Source organism: Bubalus kerabau, chromosome 13 (genome assembly GCF_029407905.1).
Source record: "Bubalus kerabau isolate K-KA32 ecotype Philippines breed swamp buffalo chromosome 13, PCC_UOA_SB_1v2, whole genome shotgun sequence".
Lineage (NCBI taxonomy): Eukaryota > Metazoa > Chordata > Mammalia > Artiodactyla > Bovidae > Bubalus > Bubalus kerabau.
This window is the reverse complement of record NC_073636.1, coordinates 63,286,860-63,310,407: the sequence shown is the minus strand read 5'-3', so window position 1 is coordinate 63,310,407 and position 23,548 is coordinate 63,286,860. Positions and strand designations below refer to the sequence as shown.

Genomic DNA, 23,548 nt, shown 5'->3' with positions numbered 1-23,548 from the left:
CTCCAATGCATCAAAGTGAAAAGTCAAAGTGAAGTCGCTCAGTCGTGTCTGACTCTTAGCGACCCCATGGACTGCAGCCTTCCAGGGTCCTCGGTCCATGGGATTTTCCAGGCAAGAGTACTGGAGTGGGGTGCGTAAAAGTATAACAAAGTAATTTTAAAATGATACATACATACATACATACACAAAGATTTGTGCATTTCATTTGATATACATTTTACCTTAAAGTTAAAAAACATGCACAACTACCAAACTCTCATCAATGAAATGTCTCCTGGAGTGTTTAAAGACATAGTGGACTGCTATCTGCAATTTACTTTGAAATGCATAAAAAATAAGATGGAAGGATGGATAGACCTTTATGTGATCGGGCAAGCATGGCAGATTGTTCATTATAGAATCTAGGTGTAGGTATATGGGGGTTTACTGTAATTATTTTCAATTTCCTGTATGTATAAATATGTTTATAGTAAAATGTTGGGGGAAAGTCATACATATATAGGATAAAAATTTCACCAATACAGAAGGATGTTGAGTGAAGCCCAGGTGCACAATTTCCTCATTCCAACCACTCTACTCCCTTGGAGTTTTATTTCTTGTAGATACTTCCTGGTCTGTCCTTCCAGAAAGGACTTATCCTTTTGCAGCAATCATAGAAGGATCAACCCACTCTGTGTTTTGCACCTTGTTCCCTCACCCATCATTAATGTGTCTTGGAGGTTTTCCCCACATCAGCACATATAGTTTGAGTCTTTCATTTCACAGGCTGTATCGTACCATAAACTTTCCCCATTGTCTCCAATAGTGAGCATCTCACGCACATGAATTCACACCCTTTTCAGTGCCAGATGGTACCTTGAGCCGGTCCTCCCACAGCTCTGATCATCTGCTATGAGAGGGAGTGCAAAAGCACAGCACAGAGTTGTTCCACTCTCAGGCCCAGGGATTGGCCTTTCCCAACCTCGTATTAGTCCATCATCTGTGATGGGTTGTCCCCCAAGGGGGTGGGACCCATCCTGTTGGCTGAAAGCTGTTCTCTAGAGAAGAGGGAGCTGTGAGGCTCTGCCCAGTTGAGGAGGGGTGGGGGGATAGTGCCAGCATCTGTAGGCCACTCCTTTCACTGCTTGGGCCGACTTGCTATTCATATTAAGTTTACTCTCTGCAGGCTCAGCCACTCCAGAATTCTAGGTGATATGGACTGAACTGTGTTCCCCTAAATTCATATGTTGTAGCCCTAACCACCCAATGCCTCAGATTGTGACTATATTTGGAGACAAGGCCTTCAACTGAGGTGATCGAGTTAAAATGGAGTCATTAGGATGGGCCCTACTCCAGCTGGCTGGTATCCTAATAAGAAGAGGAGATGACATCAGAGGCGAGGTTGCATGGAGGGGCCACCATGTGAAGAAGCAACAAGAGACAGGACACCTGTGAGCCAAGGAGAGAGCCTCAGAGGAAACCAGCCCTGCCGGGACCCTGATCTTAGATGTCCAGCCTCCAAACTGTGAGAAAATACATTTCTGTAGTATTTTCTTATGGCTGCCCTACAAAACGGATGCAGTCATAATTCATGGGAAGTTTCCAAACTATAAATAACTGGAGTCCATGGTATTGCAGCGGATCATAAGGCCTCAGCCAATACTTAAAATGCTGTCTGTTCCCAGTTGTCCTAATCCTCAGCCCTTCTGCTGGGCCAAGAGGCTGGTTGGTCACCTGAATGGATGGTACCACATCAGGCACTCAGTGCTGGTCCTTGTTGGTGGCAGGTCATACCTACCTTCGGTGGCAGTTACTAAAGCTGCTTTGGCATTCCCAATCTCTAAATCTTATTTCTTCCAGGTCCATGATTAAATTATTAAGGCATTTTCCTCAGCCCACAAAACAGTGACCATCTGGCCATATCTCTCTTTTCTCAATTGGATGACCACGTGTGCAGCCTGAAGTTTGCCTACTTCAGGATTCCTTCTCATTCTCATCTTTCAGGATCACTCCTGAGTGAGCAGAGCTATAGTGAAACAGCATCTGTTTTCAGTTTAGACCAACCTCTTAAAGGATCACGCTCAGGTTTTTTTCTCCTCCATCAACTGGTCACGCAGCCATAGGTGTGAACCAAGAGAGAAGTGGAAGGGCAAAAACACTAGTAGGTGACATATGTGACACGGGAGATAGACGTCCGGCCTCATGCTCAGCTTATTCTTGCAGCTTATTTATGCCCCCTGGACCTTAAACTCAAGCTAGATGTACTACTTCTACCTGATGTTGGATGGCTATAGGTCCTGCCTGACCTTATGACTTGCTGGATAACTATGCCTAATGCATGATGGGAAGCTCTGGCCTCACGGTCACTTGATGACCCAGTGAGGAGCTGTTTTTTCTAATGGTGTACAGTTCTCTGCTGAAGATGGCATGGGGCTTGTCAAACACTCCACATGGCATCTTTATCTATCATAGATACTTCTAGTACCATGGGTTCTGTCTCATCACATGGCTCAAACAAGTGCTGCTTGAACTACAGCCTGAAGCTGCTGCAGAGCCCTCGACTGCCCTGGGCTCAGCTCAAAACTTGCACAGAGTAGATGCTCAATAAATATTCCCCTCTCTAGGGGAATGGAGTATAGGTGGGGAGATACAAATGCAAATGCCACTAGGGTAAATTTTCCAGAAAAAAAAATACAGAAAGCCCAGTTAAATTTGGACTTCAGCTCACAAATGGATAATTCATAGTTTAAATATGTTTAATGCAATATTGGGGACATACACACAAAATATTCATTGTTTGTCTGAAATTCAAACTCAACTAGGTGTCCTGTATTTTTATTGGTGGATCAGGCACCCTACTTTTAGGGCCAAGCATCTAATAGCATAAGACAATTTGGTATGCTGGAGGTGGGGGAATAGGTGAACGCATTTGCAATCAGTACCCAATAGGAGAATAATCAGTAAAAATGAAAATGTGCTGATTTGGCTGGAGGATAGTGAGTCTATAACCCCTGGCAAAGAGCTTGAGCTCTAGAGTTCGACTTCCGGAATCTGAAACCTGAATCTGCTGCTCACAGTCTGGATGACTTTAGGTCATAGAGTCCTCATCTCTGGGTGAGGATTAAATAAGATTCTGCCTTTAAAGTGTTTAGTAAGGTGCCAGGCTCACCATTACTGCCAAATAAATGTTCATTTTCAAGATGACTGCTGGGTTGCCATGCAACAGCTCTCTCTAGTGGTCACAGGGCTATGCGAGAGTGCTGGCTAGGGCCCTGGAGGTCTACTTGGCTTCTGGCTATCCAGAAGCCAGGCTTTCCAGGCATCAAGAAACTGGTCCCCCATTAGAGGATCTGCGGATCTGATCCCAAGATTCCAATCATTCACATGTCATCTCCACGATTTCTGCCCCAAACCAGCCACCATTACCTTATTACTCCTTTCAATTGTCTATTTTTAAAGAAAATCTATTGTAATAGGAAACGTCACAATTTTCAGTTAAAAGTCCCAGCACCATCAACTTCCAGAAATAGAATGTAACCACAAAGTAGATATAAGTGAAACAGAAAAATGTGAAATTTTATGGAAAAGTGTGGTGAGAGTTGGAGGATCTCACTTTCTCTGTCTCTCGATTGTAGCCAATTCACCCAAAGTAGTAAAGACAGACTAGCTCCCAAGTGAGACTTTCTTCATGCTGCAGTCACAAGAAGGGAAAAAGAAGCAACAGAGAACAAAAATGTTTCCCCGTTGGGATTTCATGCTCTGTCTGAAGTCATCTCACAAACCATCAGCTCTGGAGGAGACACAGAGTGGGCAGAAATGTTGAAACTGTGCCCTTTATCTCCACTTCAGTCAGAGTATTTCTACTTTTAAATGATTTGAATGTAGTGGGAAGGAAAAACTGCTTTTAGACAAACAGTCAAAATAAAAATAACACAAAATCCAAACTGGATTGCAGCCACTTCCACCTTATTGGGAGGCTCAAGATTTTAGCTAGGGAGCAAAGTCTTGTTTGCTTAGGAAAACATGCTTCTGAGCCTTTGGCCATTGAGTGCAATGCCCAGGGAAGCATCTGGAATGGAGAGGGGGACAGTGGTTTTTAAAACATGCCCACAAATTCTTTAATGTGCCCTTCAAAGAGGGGACTAATTCTCCCTTTGGGGGTGGAATGGATTTAGTGACACACTTCTAATGAAGAGAAGATAGTAGAAGTTGACGATGTGTGACTTTTAGAATGAGGTCATAAAAGATTCTGCAGTTTCCCTTTCTTTTTCTCAGATCACTTGCTCTGGGAGAGGCCAACTGCCATGTTGAGAGGACACTCAAGCAGACCAATGGAAAGATCTGAGAGGCAAAGTACTGAGGGTAGATTCTCTAGCCCTGGTTAAGTCTTTGGAAGACACAGTCCTGGAAAACATTTTAACTGCAACTTCATGGGAGACTCTGAGCCAGAATCACCTAGCTGTTTCTACATTCCTGACCCACAGAAACTGTGATAGAATAAATGTTTATGGTGTTAAGCCAAAAAGTTTTGGGGTAATTTGTTACACAACAATAGATAACTAATACAAAGGGAAACTAAGGGAGCCAGGTATTCAGCTGCAGCATAAATAAAACAGCGCCCTTCCTGGGGAGTTAGTTTTCTTCTGAAACAAGGACTCAAATGCTAAAAGTCTCCCATTTCATAGCTTAGAAGACCGATTCCCAAAGAGGAGGATGCCATGCAGTGAGTTCTGCTCTGCTGCATTGCAGCTAAAGCTCAAGAGGGCATTGGGATTGTGACCGGTCTTGGCTACTTTGCATTCAGGGTCACATGCAAGTAGGGTTGGGGTCTGAACCAGCATTCCATCTCTGGCTCTTACTCCACTGCCTTATCAACTGCCCAGGTTCTCCACTGTGTCCCTAAGAGGAGTAGGAACCCTCCCTGCACCCTTGCATCTCTTAAAAAAATACTCATGCATTTATTTTTGGCTGTGTTGGGTCTTTGGGGCTGCGAGGGCCTTCTCTAGTTGCGGCAGATGGGGTCTACTCTCTAGTTGGGGTGGGTGGGCTTCTCACTCTGGTGGCTTCTCTTGGTTGCAGAGCATGGCTCTAGGGCATGTGGGCTTCAGTGGTTGTGGTGCACAGGCTCAGTCGTTGGGCTCTTGGGCTCTAGAGCACTGGCTCAATAGTTGTGGTGCACAGGACTAGTTGTTCTGTGGCGTGTAGACTCTTCCCAGACCAGGGATCGAACGCATGTCTTCTGTATTGGCAGGTGGAGATCATAGGATGAACTGCCATATCGAAATCTGGAGAGACAATGAATACATAGAGTTATAGTCAAGAACAGCTTACCTGAAGCAGAGGCTGCTAGAGCCGGTAACTTGTAGGAACATTTAAAAGGTAATTATGACAAGTTCCTAAAAACTTGAATGTGGACTACCTTGAGAGTCCACAAGATTCCTGGGGATCCAGTCTTAAGGCCTGTGTACCATTTTGACAAATGTCCTTAGGGAAAAGACAGTTCATATTGACTGGCTGAATTCTGAGTCAGGTCATGTCAAGACAGCCTTGGGAATGGGCTCATCCAGGGAACTAATGGACCGGTCGAAATATGACAGTTCTCTGGGAATGAGGCTTTGAAGTTGTTTGATCAATCCCCTTCTGCTGGCCTCCAGTGGTTGCCAGGCTGCTGGTTTTCACCAAGATTATGGGATTTTAGTTTTAAAGTCTACTGTGGAACTGGAAAGGCGGAGATGGGTAAGATAAAATGTCCTGGAAAGTGGGAGATGGGTAAGATAAAATGTCACAAAGCTTGATAAAATGTCACAAATTTTCAGCAGTTTTTATTGAATAAACACCTCCTCCCCACCCAGATGCTGCGAGTCTTTTATAAATTTTAAGAGGTCTGAAAAAACTGGTTCTGACAGTTTTTTCCAGTTTTCTGATTGCTTTAGATAGGAGACAATTTTGGAAGTCTTTAACCTGCCATTGCCATTGCCACTGACATCCTTGTGGAGAGTTTTTAAAAATGTGAAAATGTCACTATTAAAAGTCATAAATGTGCTCTGACTAACCAGGTCACTTGGCAGACTGTCTTGTATCCAGGGGAATGTTAGACTGGTTAATTAGAAATTGAAATTGTTAGGGGAGAGAAAAGACCCACTAGTGAGCTATAGGAAGAAGTCCAGGGAGCAGTGGGAAGAAAACAGTAACCAGAGATGGGCAGTGGATGTGTGTCCAGGCAGGAACACAGTTTGGTGCCAGGTCAGAGGGCAGCAGGGTCATTGCTAATGGTCCCCCACAGGTGTGTGTGTGTGCTCATCTTTATCCACCTTGATTCTTGGGGCTTCAGCCCTGGGAGACTCTCAGTCCTGACCAGGAAAGATATGCCTGGGTTCTCTCCAAGTCAGGTCCTGATTGATGGTTTCCAGTCTGGAAGGTCCTTTCTGTATTTCAGGTCATTCATAGTCATAACAATCAATTCAGCTGCTTACAGAATTTAACTTATTCATCCTGAGCTCAAAGATATTCTACTTCTGTGAGTGTGAAAAATACTTCCCCTCTTAAATCCTCATCAGAAGACATATATTGGTTTCCTATAATAAACCTTCTTGCAGTTCTGAACCATTGGACTGTCCTCCCTTGATGCCATATTGGTTGGTGGCAATAGAAAGTGGAGATTGTGGTGGGTCCAGACATAATGGCAGATGCTTGGCAGGGGTTGAGAAACACCAGCCTGAATCTTCTAATTCTCACAAAGTTAGTGGGGTCTCCCAATATCTGTGATGTTTCAGTCCTTACTTTGCCTTTTTGTCATTCTGTGACCTTGTTCAAGTCATTCATATACAACAACCCAAGGCTTCCTCTATGGAGTGAAAAGGTGGGGCTGGTCCTCTAAGGATCTCAAATAATGAGAGCATGTTTATTTTTTATTTGAGAGGACAATGTTCTTCAGCCTAGGTAGCCCTTCTTCTTCCTTCTTGCTTCCAGTATTTCATAAATCTTACCTGGATTCACAGTCTCAACTTCCTTATATCCCATTCTCTTCTCATTTCCTTAAAATCAGTTTTCTTCTTCTAAAAATATGATTCTCACTCAGATCATCAATAATCTTTTCATATGCAACTCCTCTGACCCTTCTCTGTGCTTGACTTTCCCAAGCCTTTCAGCAATGAACATTTTGGTCTAGTTTGTCCTTCCTCCTACACTTCCTTCCTGTCATCTTTATCATCCTTTTGTTGAAAAGGCAGAGAAGAGGCTAGTATGGACTGGAGGCAAATAGGCAAAAGAGCAGTGGTAGACGACTTGTATCCATCAGATTCCTGGATGGCTTCCTTGGGGTCTCCCAGGCACTTTCATGCAGCATGGCCACAGCTAAAGGCATGATCTTCCTGCTGGAATCAACTCATCCCCTCATGTTTCTGGTTACCTTTGGGATCCCCCATCTGAGACACAGATGGGAATCTCACCTGCTCGCCCACCTCTACCCTTCTAGGTCTACTTCCTGAACATCTCTCTCATCTGTCATTTTCATTTCTTGTGAAACGTCTTGTGTATCATCAGCTTTGCCTGGAGAGTTACATTTATCCAACCCCTTGTGACACATCCTAAGAACCCCAGAGCAGTCGTTCTGAAATCCATGCTCATCTGAACATCCTTATATCCTAAGACCATTAAGATCTTCAATGTAAGGTTCAAACTCTGTTCTACAGCTCCAGTCCCTCAGGCCAGGACTCTTTCCCACCTGTGAGCCCTCCAGTGATGGTGAAGAATGACAATATATTATGCAGAGAAAGGGCAGTTTTATTTGGTGATGAATGAGGAATGACACATGCTTGGTGGGAAAGCAAAGGGAGAAGTTTCCTTGGTGAGACGGCTGCTCTGGTCTCCAAACATGGCTGTGTCATTGTCCAGAACATGGGTAAGCCTTCTGTGAGCCCTCGGGCAGGCAGTGAATCCAGCCTCAGGAAACGGTTCTGTTGGGAGAAGACCCCAGACAAAATGGAGACTCAAGGTCCTTGAGTCTAGATGGTATTGGCCCATGATCAAACCTGCCCTCCAGAGGGTGGGGAGGAGGCTGAGACCCTGGAGCTGGGGGTCTTGTCTCCAGCCACCGGGGGAGCCCAGACCCAGAGTCAGGGGGCTCCTTGTGCATGTGCTTGAGGGAGTGTGTGTCTGTGTGTCCATGTGTATTTGTGTGTGGCGTGTTTGCATATGAGAGTATAAAGGTGTACATGTGCTGATGTGAGATTGTGTGCATCTGTATGTCTGTCTGAGTAATCATGGTGTGTCTGGCACTTTGTGTGTGTGTGTGTCCTTGACCGTGTGTGCTTCCCTCTGTATCTGTATTGTGGTGCCCTTTGTGTCTCTCCACCACTGTCAACCTTTCTGCGGACTTCTCTCTGCATCTTGGTGTTTGTCTATAAGGCTGTTTGTCTTGCCCTTTGGATGTCACTGTCCCAAGCCCCCTGCTGCCCTCACCAGGAAGAGAACAGCCGAGCACCCCCCAAATCCCATGGAGTGTGGAGCAACACTCACCAGCTCAGCAGAGGCCAGGTCTGTTCCTGGAAGTCTTAGACCTTGATGACAAATTGTAGCCCATGGATCAGTGCATCTGGAAAATGAAAAAAAAAAAAAAAACAATAACCACAGACCAGAGGGAAGGAGCTCAGGGATCTTCATGGTCCCTAGGAGCCTGGGAAATGGGAACTCTGAGATTCAACCATACTCAGGCAGGGCTTGAAGGGGACTGTGCCTCCTTCATCAACCAGCCCAGCTATTCTTAAGTTATGGCTGATGTGGGGAGACAGGCAGGGTCTATGTCTCAAGATGATCCTGATAATTCAAGGTAAAAAAGAACTCCAAAATGGGGAGAGCTGAGGCTGGAGGGCCCTAACTGTCCCATGTGTATGGGGACAGAGCTCCCTGGCGAAAAGCCCTGTTTCTGCAGAGGGGAGAGAGGACATGGAAGCTGGTCATGTCCAACTCTTTTGTGACCCCCTGGACCGTAGCCCACTAGGCTCCTCGGTCCATGGGATTTCCCAGAGAAGAATACCAGAGTGGGTAGCCATTTCCTTCTCCAGGGGATTTTCCCGACCCAGGGCGGGTACTTACCGACAATGGAATGTACCAGAGTGACGTCCAAGTGGCTGAGAACTGCATTGACCAGGGGGCACACCTGAGCAGGGGCAGAGAGGAGCATTAGGCACCTTGGGGGACACGGGCAGCAACCGCATCCCAAGCATGGGCTCCCTGGAGAGATCTTCTGTCATCTGTCTGTGTCTGAGAGTGTCTAAGCAATCCCACAGATGAACCCTCACATGTCCACACTGGGTAGATGGAGATGATGAAGGCAGGGATGAGGTGTCCAATCACAGAGCGAGTGGTTGTTCACTCTGTGATCTGGCATCTGTTTCTGAACAGGGCGGACTGCTCTGGGAGGGGTGGGTTTCTGGTCATAGGAGATCCCAAGCGTAGGCTGGGTGAGCCTTGTCTGCAGCCATAGTGGGGGTGGACTGGAAGCTTCTTGGGGCAGGAACCCATCTGTTTCAGCTGTAGTGTGGACACATAGAGTGCCTGGCCCAGAGCAGAAACCAATCAGTACATTTTGAAGGATGGGAAGAAGAAACATGGACAGACGGATCAATGGACAGATAGACTGAGAGCCTCAGAAGAGCTCACCCCAGGGGCTTCTTTTAGCCTGAGAAGTTCTAAGATCCAAGGACCAGGAGGAGCACTTTACCTCCACTTACCTTGCCTTGCACCAGCCCAGGAAGGACATCATTCAAGATGCTGGTGAGGTTGTCAACAAAGCTTTGAATGGGGAGGGGGCCCAATCTGAAAGAGAAAAGCATGGAGCGTGCAGGGGCCTGGGGCTGGTATGGAGAAGCACGGGTATGGGCCCACTGCAGTCTCAGTACTGATAAGGGGACCTGGCCTTGTGCCTCCGCACCCACGTGCATCCATAACAAGGCGCCCATCCAAAGGGAGCGACGCCCTGCACAGCAGTGTGCACACTAGGTACATGTAGAATAGACACACAGTGCCAGCACACAGTAGGTGTTCAGTCAGGCTCTGTAGACTCCATATAGGAATGAACGGTTCTTAGTGTGCAGTGTTGTCATGAGGATTCAATGAGACAGTACATGCGACACACACATGTGTGCTCAATAAATGCTAGTCATGATGGGGTGACTCCTGTATTTCATACCTGCCTCCCTCTCCCGTTCAAGAGTAACTGAAATAATTACCCTTGTGAGCTCCATAGCTATTTTACTATTCACTGGGACAAAGCATGCTCACATTTATTATTTTTGAGGATTCTCTCAATAATGCCGATATAGCTCCATATTACAATTATCTGATTAAGCTGAGACTCAAGTTGCATAAGAACTGTTCAAGTTCACACAGGGAGCCCTCCATCTCTTGCCATACCCCTCAGCTAGATGGGGCTTGAACTCAGATTTCTTGTTGCCTAATCCAGCATAAAATTGGTCAGCCTGGCCTAAGAAGCGATAGTGACCATTGACTCATTCATCCGTCCATCTGCCCATCCATCCATCCATCATCTCACCCTCCCACCCTCCCACTCACCCATTCTCCCATTGTTCCATCTGTCCAAGCATGCACCCATCATTCCATCATATTGTGTCAACAGGAGCAGCCACCCCTCTGGCCTCACCCATCAAGCAGGGAGATTTGCAGGCTGCCAGGGGAGTGAGTGCAGTCGCCAACAACCAGGTGGACATGCTTCTGCTCATCTGTCACAGCTAAGAGTTCCACGGTGATGTTTAGCTTTACAGCCAGCTTCAACAGACTCCCCACCAAGGACCTGCAGAGGAGACAGTCCATTGTAGCTGAGCTTCCATGTCCCAAGGCAGAGGAGGTTTTCTTCTGGACAGAAATGCCAGTTTCGCCTCATTCCATCTTGCCCACAACTCTACTTGTTTCAATTCCCAGTAGGCTCAAAGAGGCCAAGTGAGTCTCCTAAGTGACTCAAGGTTGCTTAGCATAGCAGCAAATGAGCTGATGTTGGAGGTTCAGGTCTTTTGGATAGACTCCAACAGCTTTTTTCTTTCTTACCACTCACAATCATCAGGGTCTCTTTTGGTGAGCCATCCTCCCATCCCCCCCTTGGAGTCCACTCACGTTTTCACATTGAGGATCATGCCCAGAGGGATGGTGACATACAGACGATGGCCATCAGGGCTCTGCACAAGGCCAAGCTCCAGCAGCTGAGGGTTAGTGATCTTCAACCTGCCCAGGGAGAAACACTGGAGTGAGAAACATTAACTCCTCTAGTCCTAAACTTAGAAACCACATCTAATCCCACCAGGAGCATCTCAGAGATGGAGCTACCCATAAGGTGGGATGGAGGAGACATGAGGGGAGTCTTGCAATGGTAGTCACATGAGTTTCAAGTCTCGCATCAGTTTTTCTCATCCTCTGCACTGGGTCAGATCCCTCTGCTCACCTTAGGTCTATGAGGTTTTCCAAGATAAGAAACTGTGTCTGGGTTATATTTGCATCCTGTACGCCAGCTCAGAGCCTTACAAAGAAAGGGGCTACTTTATTTTGGCTGAGTTTGTGGACTGATGAGCAGGTGGGTGGATGAATATGTGGGTAGATGCATGGAAGAGAAAGTGGCTAGATGAAGGGCAGATGGTCAAGTGGATGTATGGGTGGGTAAGTGGATGATGCCGGGGAAACTGAAGTAAGTCCTTCACATTTAAGAGTAAGGATCATAAATCTTGCTGAGTCCTTTAATGGCAGGTCAATCAATAAAGTTTATCATGAAGATAGAGGAGCAGGAAGCTGGGGAGAACTGAGAGAGGGGGGAAGCAAAGCCTCTTCTCTGAGGTCTTTTCTCTTCTCTGAGCTAGCCTCTGTGTCAGATGATTTACATTTTCTCCAGTCCTCCTGACAGTTCTTCTCTGTGGGTACCATAATCTTCATTTTACAGATGGAGAAACCAAGCCCAGAGAGACTGAGCGCCTTGCCCCAGGTCACCCAGCAAGTACGTGATGGATACAGAAATCAGACTCAAGGCTATCTGTCTTCAAGTCAGAGGCAAGCATCTGGGGGGAGAGGTGGGGAGGAATCCTGGGAATGGATCTGATCCAGTTCTGTACAGGACCCAGTCTTGCCAGCTCACTTTCCACTCTTGCTCTTTGTTAATTGGATTGTTCCACGGACATCACATGATGATGTCCCTGAGGAGAATAGCTTATACTTTCTTGCTTACATCAAAAGCCATTGTGTTCACTAGTGAGGAGAGCAACTTAAGAAGGGATTCCACCGATGAAGAGAACAAAATTATCATAGTGGAGTGGAGGAAGCCTTGGCTTTGGACTTAAGTCAGTTAGAGTCGGAACCCGCACTCTGCGTCACTCTGGTGGTGTGGGCACAGGCCCTTTCTGTGCCTCCACTTTTCTATAAAACTAGGCATTATTAAATTGACCTCAGAGGACTATGGTGAGGGTTATAGACGATGCTGGAGATCCAAGCTGTGCTTCAGGACTGGGAGCGATTGCCAGTTCAGGAGAGCTGCTGCTCCCTGACAGACTGTGAGGGGGGTCTCAGCCTGAGTCCTGGCCTCATGTTCTGATGACCCCACTCCCTCCTCCAAGGCCACTACCTGGGGCTGGCTGGTCTCCAGCAGGAGATCTCTGGTGGGGTCCAAGGCCCTGTTTCAGGGCTACTCACTCAATGATGTTGTTCAGGAGAGGGGTGAGTGAAGTCACTTTCCCAAGCAGGCCCTCCAGCAGACCACTGGGAGCGTTCCCTCCGGTCTTCAGGGTGTCCAAGAGAGGAAGGTTTTCGAGAATGCCCAACAGACCCTCAGAGAGCAGGCCATTGCTGAGAGCTGGAAATGGGTGTGGGTGCTTGGGGGTCAGATCTGACAATTATGGCTCCTCAGTCCTTGCCCCCCTTTAGCCCCCTTCCCAACCATTAGATGATTGCACACACACACCCACACACACCCGGAAGAAGTTGTCACAGACTCTTACTCACCACCTGTCAAGCTTCCAGCAAGATCTGGGGGACTCGGGGCCAGGGCTGGAGTCACAGCCAAGGGCACAGTCTGACCCAGGGGCACGGGCAGGGCTTCCAGCTGGGCCGTGGTCTGGGCCAGCAGCCCACAGAGGACAACGAGGCTCCCAATTTGAAACATCCTCTCATTCAGTATCTGCGGAAAGGACCACTGTGGCACAGATACTAGAGAGGAACCCATCCACTGCCTGCCCCCGCCCCAGCACACCAGGGAGTGGACAGCAACAGCTAAGGCATTTGCTCTGAGCCAGGTGTCAGGCTGAGTGCTCCACATTCGGTGACTGATTTCAGCTTTACCCTTAAGATGTGGACACTTAGCACCTGCATTGCACCAGTGAGGCAACAGGGGTCTAGTGAGTTTAGGTACCTTTCCCCAAGGTCACAAGTACACACTGGGGATAGGATTTAAAGATAGCTCTCTCTGCCCAGGGGCCTCTGTTTAAATTAAGTGACCATCAGATTTACTTTCCAGCTGGGCTTGCTTACAATGTATTGAGTGAGACAAAGCAAATTAAAAGGCTTGAACGTGCTAGTGGCTGAGGAACTCGACTGCTCTGTCACCATCCTCCTTAAGTCCTTTGGTCTGCGTGTAGCCCGTGACGCTTTGTGGAAGTCACAAGACTATCAAAGGTGGCAGGGCTATAGCTACCATCTCATTCATACCAGTGCTGGGAAATCCTGGGAACCATCCAAAGTCCTCATTCCACAAGGACAAGAGGACCAGAGAGGGGTAGTGATTTTCCCAAGGTCAAACAGCAAACTAATGGCAGAACTGCCGTTGGAGGAAGGTGTCCCTCTCACCCCAACTCTCCACCCTCACCAATATACACACTATCTCGTCCATGTCTTTCTCTTTTCCCTCAAGATGACCTGGACGAACTTCTGGGCAACCTCTGACATCTGCCTCCCTTTTGCACCAGTCCTCTTCCCAGATGCCACCATCCTTCTCCAGGGCCTTTTTGGTAGTCAGTAAAGTCGTCGAGAGCTGGAGCTGGCTCCCACACTCTGGAGACACTTGGCTGCTTCGGGCAAAATCCCACAAACTGGCTGATTTGGCCAAAGAACCATCACTGTTGCTGCCACAGGAATCGAAAGGGCTTTTTGGTCCAAAGAGTCAGTTGTGGCTTCCTTGAGAGGTAAACTTGGCTTGGGTCCTCTGAATCTCTTTTTGGCAACAGATCTTTTATGACTCCAATGGAAGCTAAGGACTCTTGGTCCCAGAAAAATGCACCAAAATGTACCAAATTGGGTGGATTGTAGGAGGTTGCTGGACGATGGTCTGGATACACAATGGAGCGAGGGTGTACCCTGAGCAATGCACAGTGAACTCAAGATAAAACTCTGTAGAGACTGGGATTTAGGGCAGGAGGAGCACGCCCGTGAGAGATTCCTAGCTCACGTGGAATTTGAGCAGTGTACATACAGCCACGTGCTCCCTATCACCATCAAATAGCCTGCTGCCAAAAGTCTCTACATTGATGTCAATGGTCTCTTAGGGAGGCAGAGTGGACGGTTATCACCTTTCCCCCCTAATGGGAAGCTTTGGCTCTCTTGGAAGACCCCCAAAGAGTGATCTGAAGTGCAGCCAGCCAGTGATGCCACAGTGTGGAGGCTAGCACCACTGCGCCCCGAGGCAGTAAGTGGTGATGGGGCAGGGGGGAGGGTGGAATGCACAAGTCTTACCTGGCTTCTCAGAGGTCCTGGCAGCTGTCGTGGTCTCCTTACTTTGCTGAGAAGGCAGCCTTTTTTATAGTGTGGAAATCAGGAAATGAGTGATGGGGAGATGGATTTATAGATGATTCAGAATTCGGCAATCTGTTGGTGTCTTTCATGGCTCTCCAAAGTAAATAATTGCCAGTCACATTAGTAGGTGGGACCGTTAAGCTGTTTGATTGACAAGTTAAACAGAAAAATGAGATGCGGATGTTACTCAAGATTTCATGGTTTCATGAGCGGGGCTGAGGCTGGGAACCCTTGCTCCAAGGTGGCCTGAAGATTACGTTTGGAACACTGGGAGAGGCAGCTGTTGGAGCCCTGGAAGGGACCTCAGTCTCATCGTGGTTTAACTCGCTAAGTCGTGTTCGACTCTTTGCGACCCCATGGACTATAGCCCTCCAGGCTCCTCTGTCCATGGGATTCTCCAGGCAAGAATACTGGAGTGGGTTGCCATTTCCTTCTCCAGGGGAATCTTCCTGACCCACGTATTGAACCCACCTTTCTACTCTCCTTCTTTGGCAGCTGGGTTCTTAATCACTAGCACCACCAGTCTCATTGTTGTTGTTCAGTCGCTCAGTCATGTCCAACTCTTTGCAACTCCATGGTCTGCAGCACTCCAGGCTTCCCCGTCCTTCACCATCTCTCAGAGTTTGCTCAAACTCATGTCCATCGAGTCGGTGATGCCATCTGACCATCTCATCCTCTGTTGTCCCCTTCTCCTGCTTTCAGTCTTTCCCAGCATCAGGGTCTTATCCAGTGAGTTGGCTCTTCGCATCAGGTGGCCAAAGTCTCATATCCAATGTAGAAAAAGAATCGAATTGTCTCTGATTTCCCTACATCTGGGACGCCCCTTGGTTCCAGGGCGGGGGTCTCCTGACTTCTGAATCCCAGTTGCATGATAGTCACATGCTGGGAACTAGACATCTTCACAGAACCCTGGAGGGAGGGGTTGCTGCTCCTCCTTTGCAGAAGTGGAAACTGAGGCTGCCGGAGTCCAATTCCAGCAACCAGGGATTCAACCTGAAGAGATGACGGTGTCAGCCAATGAGACAACCTCTCGGTTTTCTATGGACTGCCTGTTTATTCCAAGTTTAAGATTCTCTTTTATACTTTTACAAAAACATTAAGCCAGAGGTTTGACATTTTCAGTTCCCCCTCTCCCAGATTTATTGTCTCCATAAATTATTGTTGCTCTTCAGAGTTCCTGCTTCAGTGATTCTTATCATCTATTATCTACCTCTTCTAATGTGTCCTATAGTTAACTTGTGATTACATTGTAACTCATGCTACATTCCTCAGTTTACTACTTACCTTCCTAAATCCTGTTTGCCCCTAACATCCTGAGCTCACGATCTCTTAACAAGGCTTCTAGCTATAGTGTCTCTAAAAATTCCTAACTTCTATAAGCTATAGTAAAATCTGCTAACTTTACAACATTCCTTAAATCTTTAACTTCTAACTATTTTAATTATTTCTAAGCCCTAAATTCAGTAAACTCCTTTGCCATAAACATTCTCCTCACAAATAGGCTTCAGATATCAATCCCTCCCATGGCCTCAAGCTACGGCCTATGTGCTCATCCTGGAACACTCTTTTGTAAAAGTCCTTGAACAAATGTCAATGATTAATTTTATGAATTATTTTCTGAGCACAGCTGCAGAAGGCTTTGTGCCTTCTCATGCTCCTCTCAAGACCAATAAGCACCTTAATATTCCTTTTCAGTCAACTCAGCCAAGGCGAGAAAAAGACAAGTGAGAATTACAAGGCCTAACTCCTTCATCCTGGGATCCGTGCCTGCGGAATGAGGAGAGGGGGCTGGGGACCCTGCCTCCATTTTGTCAGTAATGCCTAACGTGGCTCCTGACACGAGGCCCAGTGGATACAGGTGCCCAAGGACACAGAGAAGATGAGGGCAGAGTTAGTTGCTGCAGTGCTTACTCCTGGACAAATGTCTCTTTAAGTAACAAAATACAAAAAAACTATAAGGGACTAAAAATAACTGCATGCATTTGCAGTTGGGGCAAATTATGGACAACAAGACATAAAAAGACCCTAAACCCATCTGCCACTTCTGAAAGGCTGAGAACCAAAACCGAGGGGGTGGTGGTCGGGAGCAAAAGCAGGGTACTGCACATACCCCCTGCACCCAACACCATCAAAAGGGTGGGCAGACCATTTAAGCCCCTGTCCAGCCCAACCCCTGGACACACCCCCTACCCTCACCCCATAGAAGGAACCAGAATGCCCCGCCTTGGGGAGGGAGCAAGGGAGCCTGTTACTTATTTTCGCTTCCCCCTGCTGTTAGCAGGGGCCCCAATAAAGTCTTCCCTGAACTTATTGTCTAGCCTCTAGTCAATTTCTATTGACTAAGGAAGGCCAAGAACCCTGGTCAGTGTCATTAGGACTCAAGCTACTGGATAATAATCACAATAAAACAGTGTCAACAGCTAAGGCTTGTGGAGCTCTGCCTAAATGTCAGGCCCAGCATTGCTATTTTTCACATCCAGCCCTTCACGAATCCTCATAGCCTTGTGTGGGGTGGGAATGAATACATCCATTTTACAAAGGGGGAAACTGAGGCTTGGAGTCTGAGACAAGTCCAGAGTCTCACGGTGGGCGTGGGGCCCAGGTATCCATGCTCCAGTTCTTTCTCTTGATCACTGGGCTGAAATGAGGATGCCTTGGGCATGCTCTGACCATTTTACATCCCTCCATCTGTGAATGTCATGCTCCCACTTGTATAACCTGAAAAAGGCTACCCGGTGTCCCAGGCCTGAGGGATTGTGTGGCATCCCGATCTCTACCCTTACCCTTTTTTCTCCCCTTCCCCAAATGAAGGTATGAGGAATTTGTTCCCACCCCTTGGGTCTTTGGAGTCTGTTTTACAGATGAAAAAAAAATGAGGCACAGGGAGTTCCAGGTCTTAGTCCAGTGAGAGCAGCTCTTGTCTTGTGGGACCAAACACCTTATAAGCAAAAGCAGAGAGTGAAGGAGGAAATGCACATTTATTGAGGACCTACTGTGTGCCAGATGCTTTCCATACATGAACTTCATCTTTGACATGATTGGTTGATATGGTTGAACCTCAAATGTCAGAGGAGACTAAGGTTCAGAGAGGGTGATTATTGCCGAGGAACACACAGCGAGTGAGTCGTGGAATCAGAATTCTCCCCCCTGTCTGATGTACTGGTAAACAGTGAGCCGTGCTGCCCTCCCTTCATCTCAGACCGTCACAGGAGCTACTCCTGCTTCCTGTGAGTCTGGCTGATGCCTCTAGGAGGCTGTGGCTTTGAACTCAGTTATCCGTTCAAGCACATACCAGACTGTTCCCACAGCCTGTGTGTTGACAGTCACCCTCCGAGGGGCCCCCTTTTTTTGTTATTTTGGTACAGCTCTTCTGGACTGGGTCACATTGTTACTATCTTTTGGGGAAACAGAGGCAGATAAGTCAGGGAATGGATTCAAGTTTGTTACTGGACAGCTAACAGCCAAGCTAGGAAGTTACATTTGTGTTACGGCAGAAAGGGGATGGCTTTGGGCACATATTGCCCTGGTTCAAATCCTATGACCCTGGGCAAGTCCCTCCAATCCTTTGAACCTCAGTTTCCTCATCTGTAAAATGGGAAGTTATTATCTACCTCACAGGGCTGTGGGGATAATATCTAAGGAGGGGGTTTATGTTCAGTGCATAAGCTCGTGTGTCTACATGGTTTTCTTTAAAAAAAAAAAAAGTTTAAAAAGTTAAAAAAACGTACTACCTGTTTGGCTGTGCCGAGTCTTAGTTGCATCACGGGGATCTTTGTTGCAGTGCGTGGGCTCTGGCTGTGGTGCACCGGCTCCGAGCGTGCAGGTCGGTAGTTGCAGCTCCTGAGCTTAGTTGCTCTGTGGCATGTGGGATCTTGGTTCCTAGACCAGGGATCAAACCCGTGTTTCCTGCATTGGAAGGTGGATTATTAAGTCCCTACATGGTTTTCTTTTTAAATATATAATCCCTTTATTTTTTCATTTATTGTATTTTGGTTGCATCTTGCCACATGGCATGTGGGATGGTTCCCTGACCAGGGATTGAACCCAGGCCTCCATAATGGCAGCATTGAATCCTAACCACTAGGCCACCAGGGAACTTCCCTACATGTTCCCCCCGCCCGCCACCCCCCCCCCCCCAATGTATGTAGAGTTTAATATTTCAAGTATCATTTTGTTGAATAACAGAACTTTCCCCATTTCCCCCTGGCATTTTATTTCTGTTCCAGGGGCTTTATTGGTGCCAGGGCATCTGAAGGAGGCTGCCCTGTCCTTGTTTTGACTGGAAATGTAGAGACAGCCACACCCCATTTAGTCCCTTGATGCCTAAATGCTGTGCTTTCCTTCCATCCTAAAAGCCCCTTCGAGTTAACTTTTTAAATTATATTTTCTCTTTTATTTTTAATTGGAGGATAATCGCTTTACAGTATCGTGCTAGTTTCTGCCATAAAACAACACGAATCAACCACTGATATACTTAACGTCCCCTCCGTCTTGAACCTCCGTCCCACCCCCACCCCGTTCCTTCCCTCTTATTTGTCTGCACTGGGTCTTGGTTGAAGCCTGGGGGATCTTTCATTGCCAGGTATGGGCTCAGTCGTTGCTGCAGGCAGGCTTAGTTGCTCCATGGTATGTGGGATCTTAGATCCCTGACTAGGGGTTAAACCTTCATTCCCTGCATTAGCAGGTGGATTCTAACCACTGGAACATCAGGGAAATTCCATCCCTTTAAATTTAGCCTTTACTTTTTACTCTCTTGCTGGACACCCAGAAGTGTTCTGTGTTGCAATTCCTTGGGCCTTGGGCAGGACCTTAGCCCATCTGTCTGGACTATGACCTTCCAGTTGACCTTCTCTCCTTGGGGTCCAGCCATCTTTCCTGGCTCTGGAAGGGAATAGGGGCACAGACTCTGCCCATTCTGGAATCCCCCAATTTGACCTGGGGTTTCTGCTGGCCCTCCTCTCACGCCAAGGTTTGCCTGGGGAGAAGCAGGAGACACTTCTCAGAACCCACAACAACTATGTGCTCTTCGGTTTCTCTTGGACTCTCACATACTCCACAAACAGGGAGATTTTCTAGTCCTGGGAGCAAGAAACCTTGCTTCAATTAGCCATATGCATGCTATTCTTAATGGATAGCATTAGACTATACATTAGACTATGCTATAACATAGTCATATACATGCTATTCTCCTATGTCCCACATTTTGAAATTGAAAAACTCAGGCTTAAAAAATAATTAACCTACAGTAAAATTGACTTTTGGGGTGATGGACAGGGAGGCCTGGCGTGCTGCGATTCATGGGGTCGCAAAGAGTTGGACACGACTCAGCGACTGATCTGATCTGATCTGATAATTCAATGAGTTTTAACACATGAATAGTTTTATGTAGCCACAATAATAACCAGGTTACTACAGAACATGTCCATCACCCCCAAAATACCCTCATGCCGCCCTTTCAGAGTCACTCCTTCCCTTCTCCCAACTCCCTCCCGCCCCTGCAACTGGCAACCACTCATCTGTTCTTTGTCACTGATGCTTTGTCAGAGACCCAGGCTTCGCAGACTCAAAAGCCTTCTCTCAGCTTCTGCTGCAGTTGCCCTTCCTGGAAGCACCGGTGTGGCTGGTTTCGCTGCCCCGAGCAGGACAAGGGTCATGAGGCATCAAGAAGTGTGGACGGACACCCAGCTAACGTTTCAAGACAGTGTTTTCCGCGTTGGTGACGTCAGTGCCTCCTCGTTGTGTTTCTCACAAACTGGAGATTGTGCCCTTTTCATCCTACATATCAGACTGTGATTGTGTTGGGGAGTCTTTGCTGGCATTGTTTTGTGAATCAAGAGATCCCTTTTTAAAGGGCAGAGTTCATTTTATTTTTCAATTGTGCAAGGTCTGCTCTCCAGAACTTGGGAGTGGGACGCTAGCTGTGTCCCCTGGGAGCCAGAACTCTGTATGGAAGCGAGAGGAAGTCGTTACAAGCATAGGCGGGCAGGGTCTGGAGCAAGCATCTGAGTATTTGGGGCTGAATTTCTGCTTCAATTACCCCCTACCCCAGACCCCGGTATCATATTAGAGGTCCATTGTGTACCAAGCTCCTCCAGGAGAAAATATGATGAGTCCACAGCTCTGTGAACCTTAAAACAAAACAAAACAAAACCCAGAATTCAAGAAACCCAAGGAGGGCTCTTGAGAAAGGCACTCCTGGCAGGGGTCAGAAGAAAGGTGGACAAAAGCCGCTTTCACCGAGGGACCAGGTAACGTCGCCGGAGGATGAGGCCCAGCCCTCCTGTGTTTGCTCTCTGAATCACGAGCAGGAAAATCCCGTAAACTCAAGGCTGTCAAGGGGAATCTTTTGTGTGAACGTGGGCGTTTAGGGTTGCAAATCCCCGGTGAAGCATTTTGGATTAGGGAGTATGAGTTGAAAGATAGAGACGTGAGTATCGCTTGCCCCATTCTCATCTCAACTGTTGACACCTCCTTGTTTGAGCTTGTCAGTCAAGCTGAATGAATATTTCATCATTTTCCCCTAAGTGTAGGGTGTGTGTAGATGGGTGCAGGGATGTTGGGAGTGAAGTGGGCGATCCACAGTGGTCAAAGTTGTGGGCTCTGGAGTCTGGCTGCTTGAGTGCAGTTGGCTTGGTCATTTCCTGGCTGTGTAAGAAGAGCAGTTTTGAATAAGAGAACAGTTTTGAACTTCATGGGGTTGCTGTGAGGATTTGATAAGATGCTGGATGCAAGCTCTGAGCACCAAGCTTGGCATATGCTGAGTCCTTAAATGTGTGTGTTACTGCTATTAATTGTGTGTGTGTGTTATTTCCTCTTTATTTTTCAGTATGCTCTTCCTTGCCTTGGGTGGAAGAGGACAGGAATCTATATTTAACAACTGAGGGACTTCTCTGGTGGTCCCAGTGGCTAAGACTCCGAGCTCCCAATGCAGGGGGCCCACGTTCAATCCCTGATTAAGGAACTAGGTCCCATGCCATAACTAAGAGTTCTCACACTGCAACTAAAAAAAAAAAAAAAGAATTGAATAGTCATTAATCAACTTATTAACAACAAATTAAATGACTTTTAATTAGCACTTCCCATGGACCTAGCACATGTTAATCATGCTGCAACTGCTTTTGTGTATTCCTGCAAATATCTTGCAGGGTAAATAGTTTTTATTTTCAGAATAAAAATTTTTGGTTAAACTATAACATAAAGGGGAAAAACGCACATAAGTGAATAGCTCAATGAACTTTCACAAACTGAACACCTTCCCTGTAAATCAGCACCCAGATCAAGTAACAGAATGGCATCAGCCCTGCAGAGCCCCTCCCTCTACTTCTAGTCACCAAGCATCTCCCCGAGGATAACACCAACTTAACTGCTGACTGCATGGATTAGGTCTGCTGTTTTGGAGCTTCACATAGATGGGAGATCTGTGTTTCGGAGCCTGGCTTTATTAGGTGTGTGAGATCCATCCATGGAGTCGAGTGAGTGCAGGTCATTCCCATTACTGTAGAGGATTCTGCTGGTGACCGTCCCACAAGCTATTTATCTATCCACTGTATTTATCCTTTTTTTTAGATGTGCACTTAGGGAGATTTCACTTTGGGACTCTTATGACTATGGCTGCCACGAGCAATCTTGGACAGGTCTTGTGGGGTCCACAGACACGTATTTCTGTACTTAGGGGCAGGATTTTGGGTCAGAGGGAGGAATATGTTGCCCTTCTGGAGATGCTGCCACCTAGTTTTATAAAGTGGAGTTATGACTCGCCTCCCTCCAGTAGTGTGCTGGCTCCTGTTGCTCCACGTCCTGCAAGATTTCTATCCCCTTTCTGCAAGGGAGGAAGACCAAAAGGTTACGTGCCTTGTCCCTGACACAGCCAGGGAGTCCTAAGACCAGGACTCACCCAGCATCTAATCACGAGTAAATGTGCCAGGCCGATGCTGGGGGCGGGTGGGGGGTGTGTCGTCACTGGCTACCCTGATGCACATGTCCATCTGCTCATGGAACTTCTTTTTGAGTTGAATTGAACTTGAACGCAGATCTGTTTGGTGCAAGTGTTTCTACTTTACCACTCTATCACCATTCTTCACTCCCCTGGAATCCAGCAGAGTGGTTGGCACGTATTAGATGCTCAATAAAGTGAAAGTGTTAGTCGCTCAGTCATGTCCAGCTCTTTGCAACCCCATGGACTATAGCCCTCCAGGCTCCTCTCTCCATGGAATTCTCCAGGCAAGAATACTGGAGTGGATTATATTTCCTTCTCCAGGGGATTTTCCCAACCCAGGGATCAAATCCAGGTCTCCTGCATTGTGGGCAGACTCTACCATCTGAGCCACCAGGGAACCCAGGTGCTTAATAAACATGGGTTGAATGGATGAGAGAATGGGAAATCTCAACAGGACCCTCCCTGCACTGTTGAGCAGATCCATGGATGGGGGCTACTGGCTGCCAATTACAGGATAAGAAACGATGTTTTCTGTGTCATTTCTGGGCTGATGAGCAAACCCAGGTATATCTAGTCTCAGGATGGATCTTCATCAGGTCTGACTTCTGGAATCCAAACCTCAGGACCTAGTGCAGACCTTTGCACTCTTCAGAGCTAGAATTTATTATGGAAGAGGACAGGATGTCCATAGAACCTGTGGTACAAGTTTTTGGGGCATCAGAAACCCCACCGTAAGGGAGACTTAAGGTCTCCAAGTGTGTTTTTTCCCTCTAATCATCAGTGGCTGCTGGAGGGTGCTCAAGTCTGGTTCATGGAAGGTTGGCTGGACTCAGAGTTGGTTGAGTTCATGAGCAATAT

The 23,548-nt window shown here is 47.2% G+C and overlaps 1 protein-coding gene across 1 annotated transcript; it reads right to left on the bottom strand.

Annotated features, from left to right (window-relative positions):
- Window positions 1–7,746: 7,746 nt before the first annotated feature.
- BPIFA1 (BPI fold containing family A member 1) lies at window positions 7,747–15,797 on the bottom strand. The gene is made up of 10 exons (XM_055543224.1): window positions 15,226–15,797; window positions 14,695–14,895; window positions 12,973–13,147; window positions 12,664–12,823; window positions 11,107–11,214; window positions 10,640–10,789; window positions 9,711–9,795; window positions 9,073–9,136; window positions 8,497–8,572; window positions 7,747–7,934 (listed from the first exon to the last, which is right to left on the bottom strand). Exons 3-9 carry the CDS (start codon window positions 13,130–13,132, stop codon window positions 8,532–8,534), a joined length of 768 nt encoding a protein of 255 aa, XP_055399199.1. The 5' UTR covers window positions 13,133–13,147; window positions 14,695–14,895; window positions 15,226–15,797; the 3' UTR covers window positions 7,747–7,934; window positions 8,497–8,531.
- Window positions 15,798–23,548: the final 7,751 nt, after the last annotated feature.

Excerpts from the sequence above, each read along its gene's own strand:
- BPIFA1 (XM_055543224.1), bottom strand. The coding sequence starts at position 13,132 with ATGTTTCAAATTGGGAGCCTCGTTGTCCTCTGTGGGCTGCTGGCCCAG. Across the intron at positions 10,790-11,106 it reads ATGATCCTCAATGTGAAAAC|GTCCTTGGTGGGGAGTCTGT; the intron begins GTGAGTGGACTC and ends TCTCCTCTGCAG. Across the intron at positions 9,796-10,639 it reads CAAATCTCCCTGCTTGATGG|ATTGGGCCCCCTCCCCATTC; the intron begins GTGAGGCCAGAG and ends TTTCTCTTTCAG.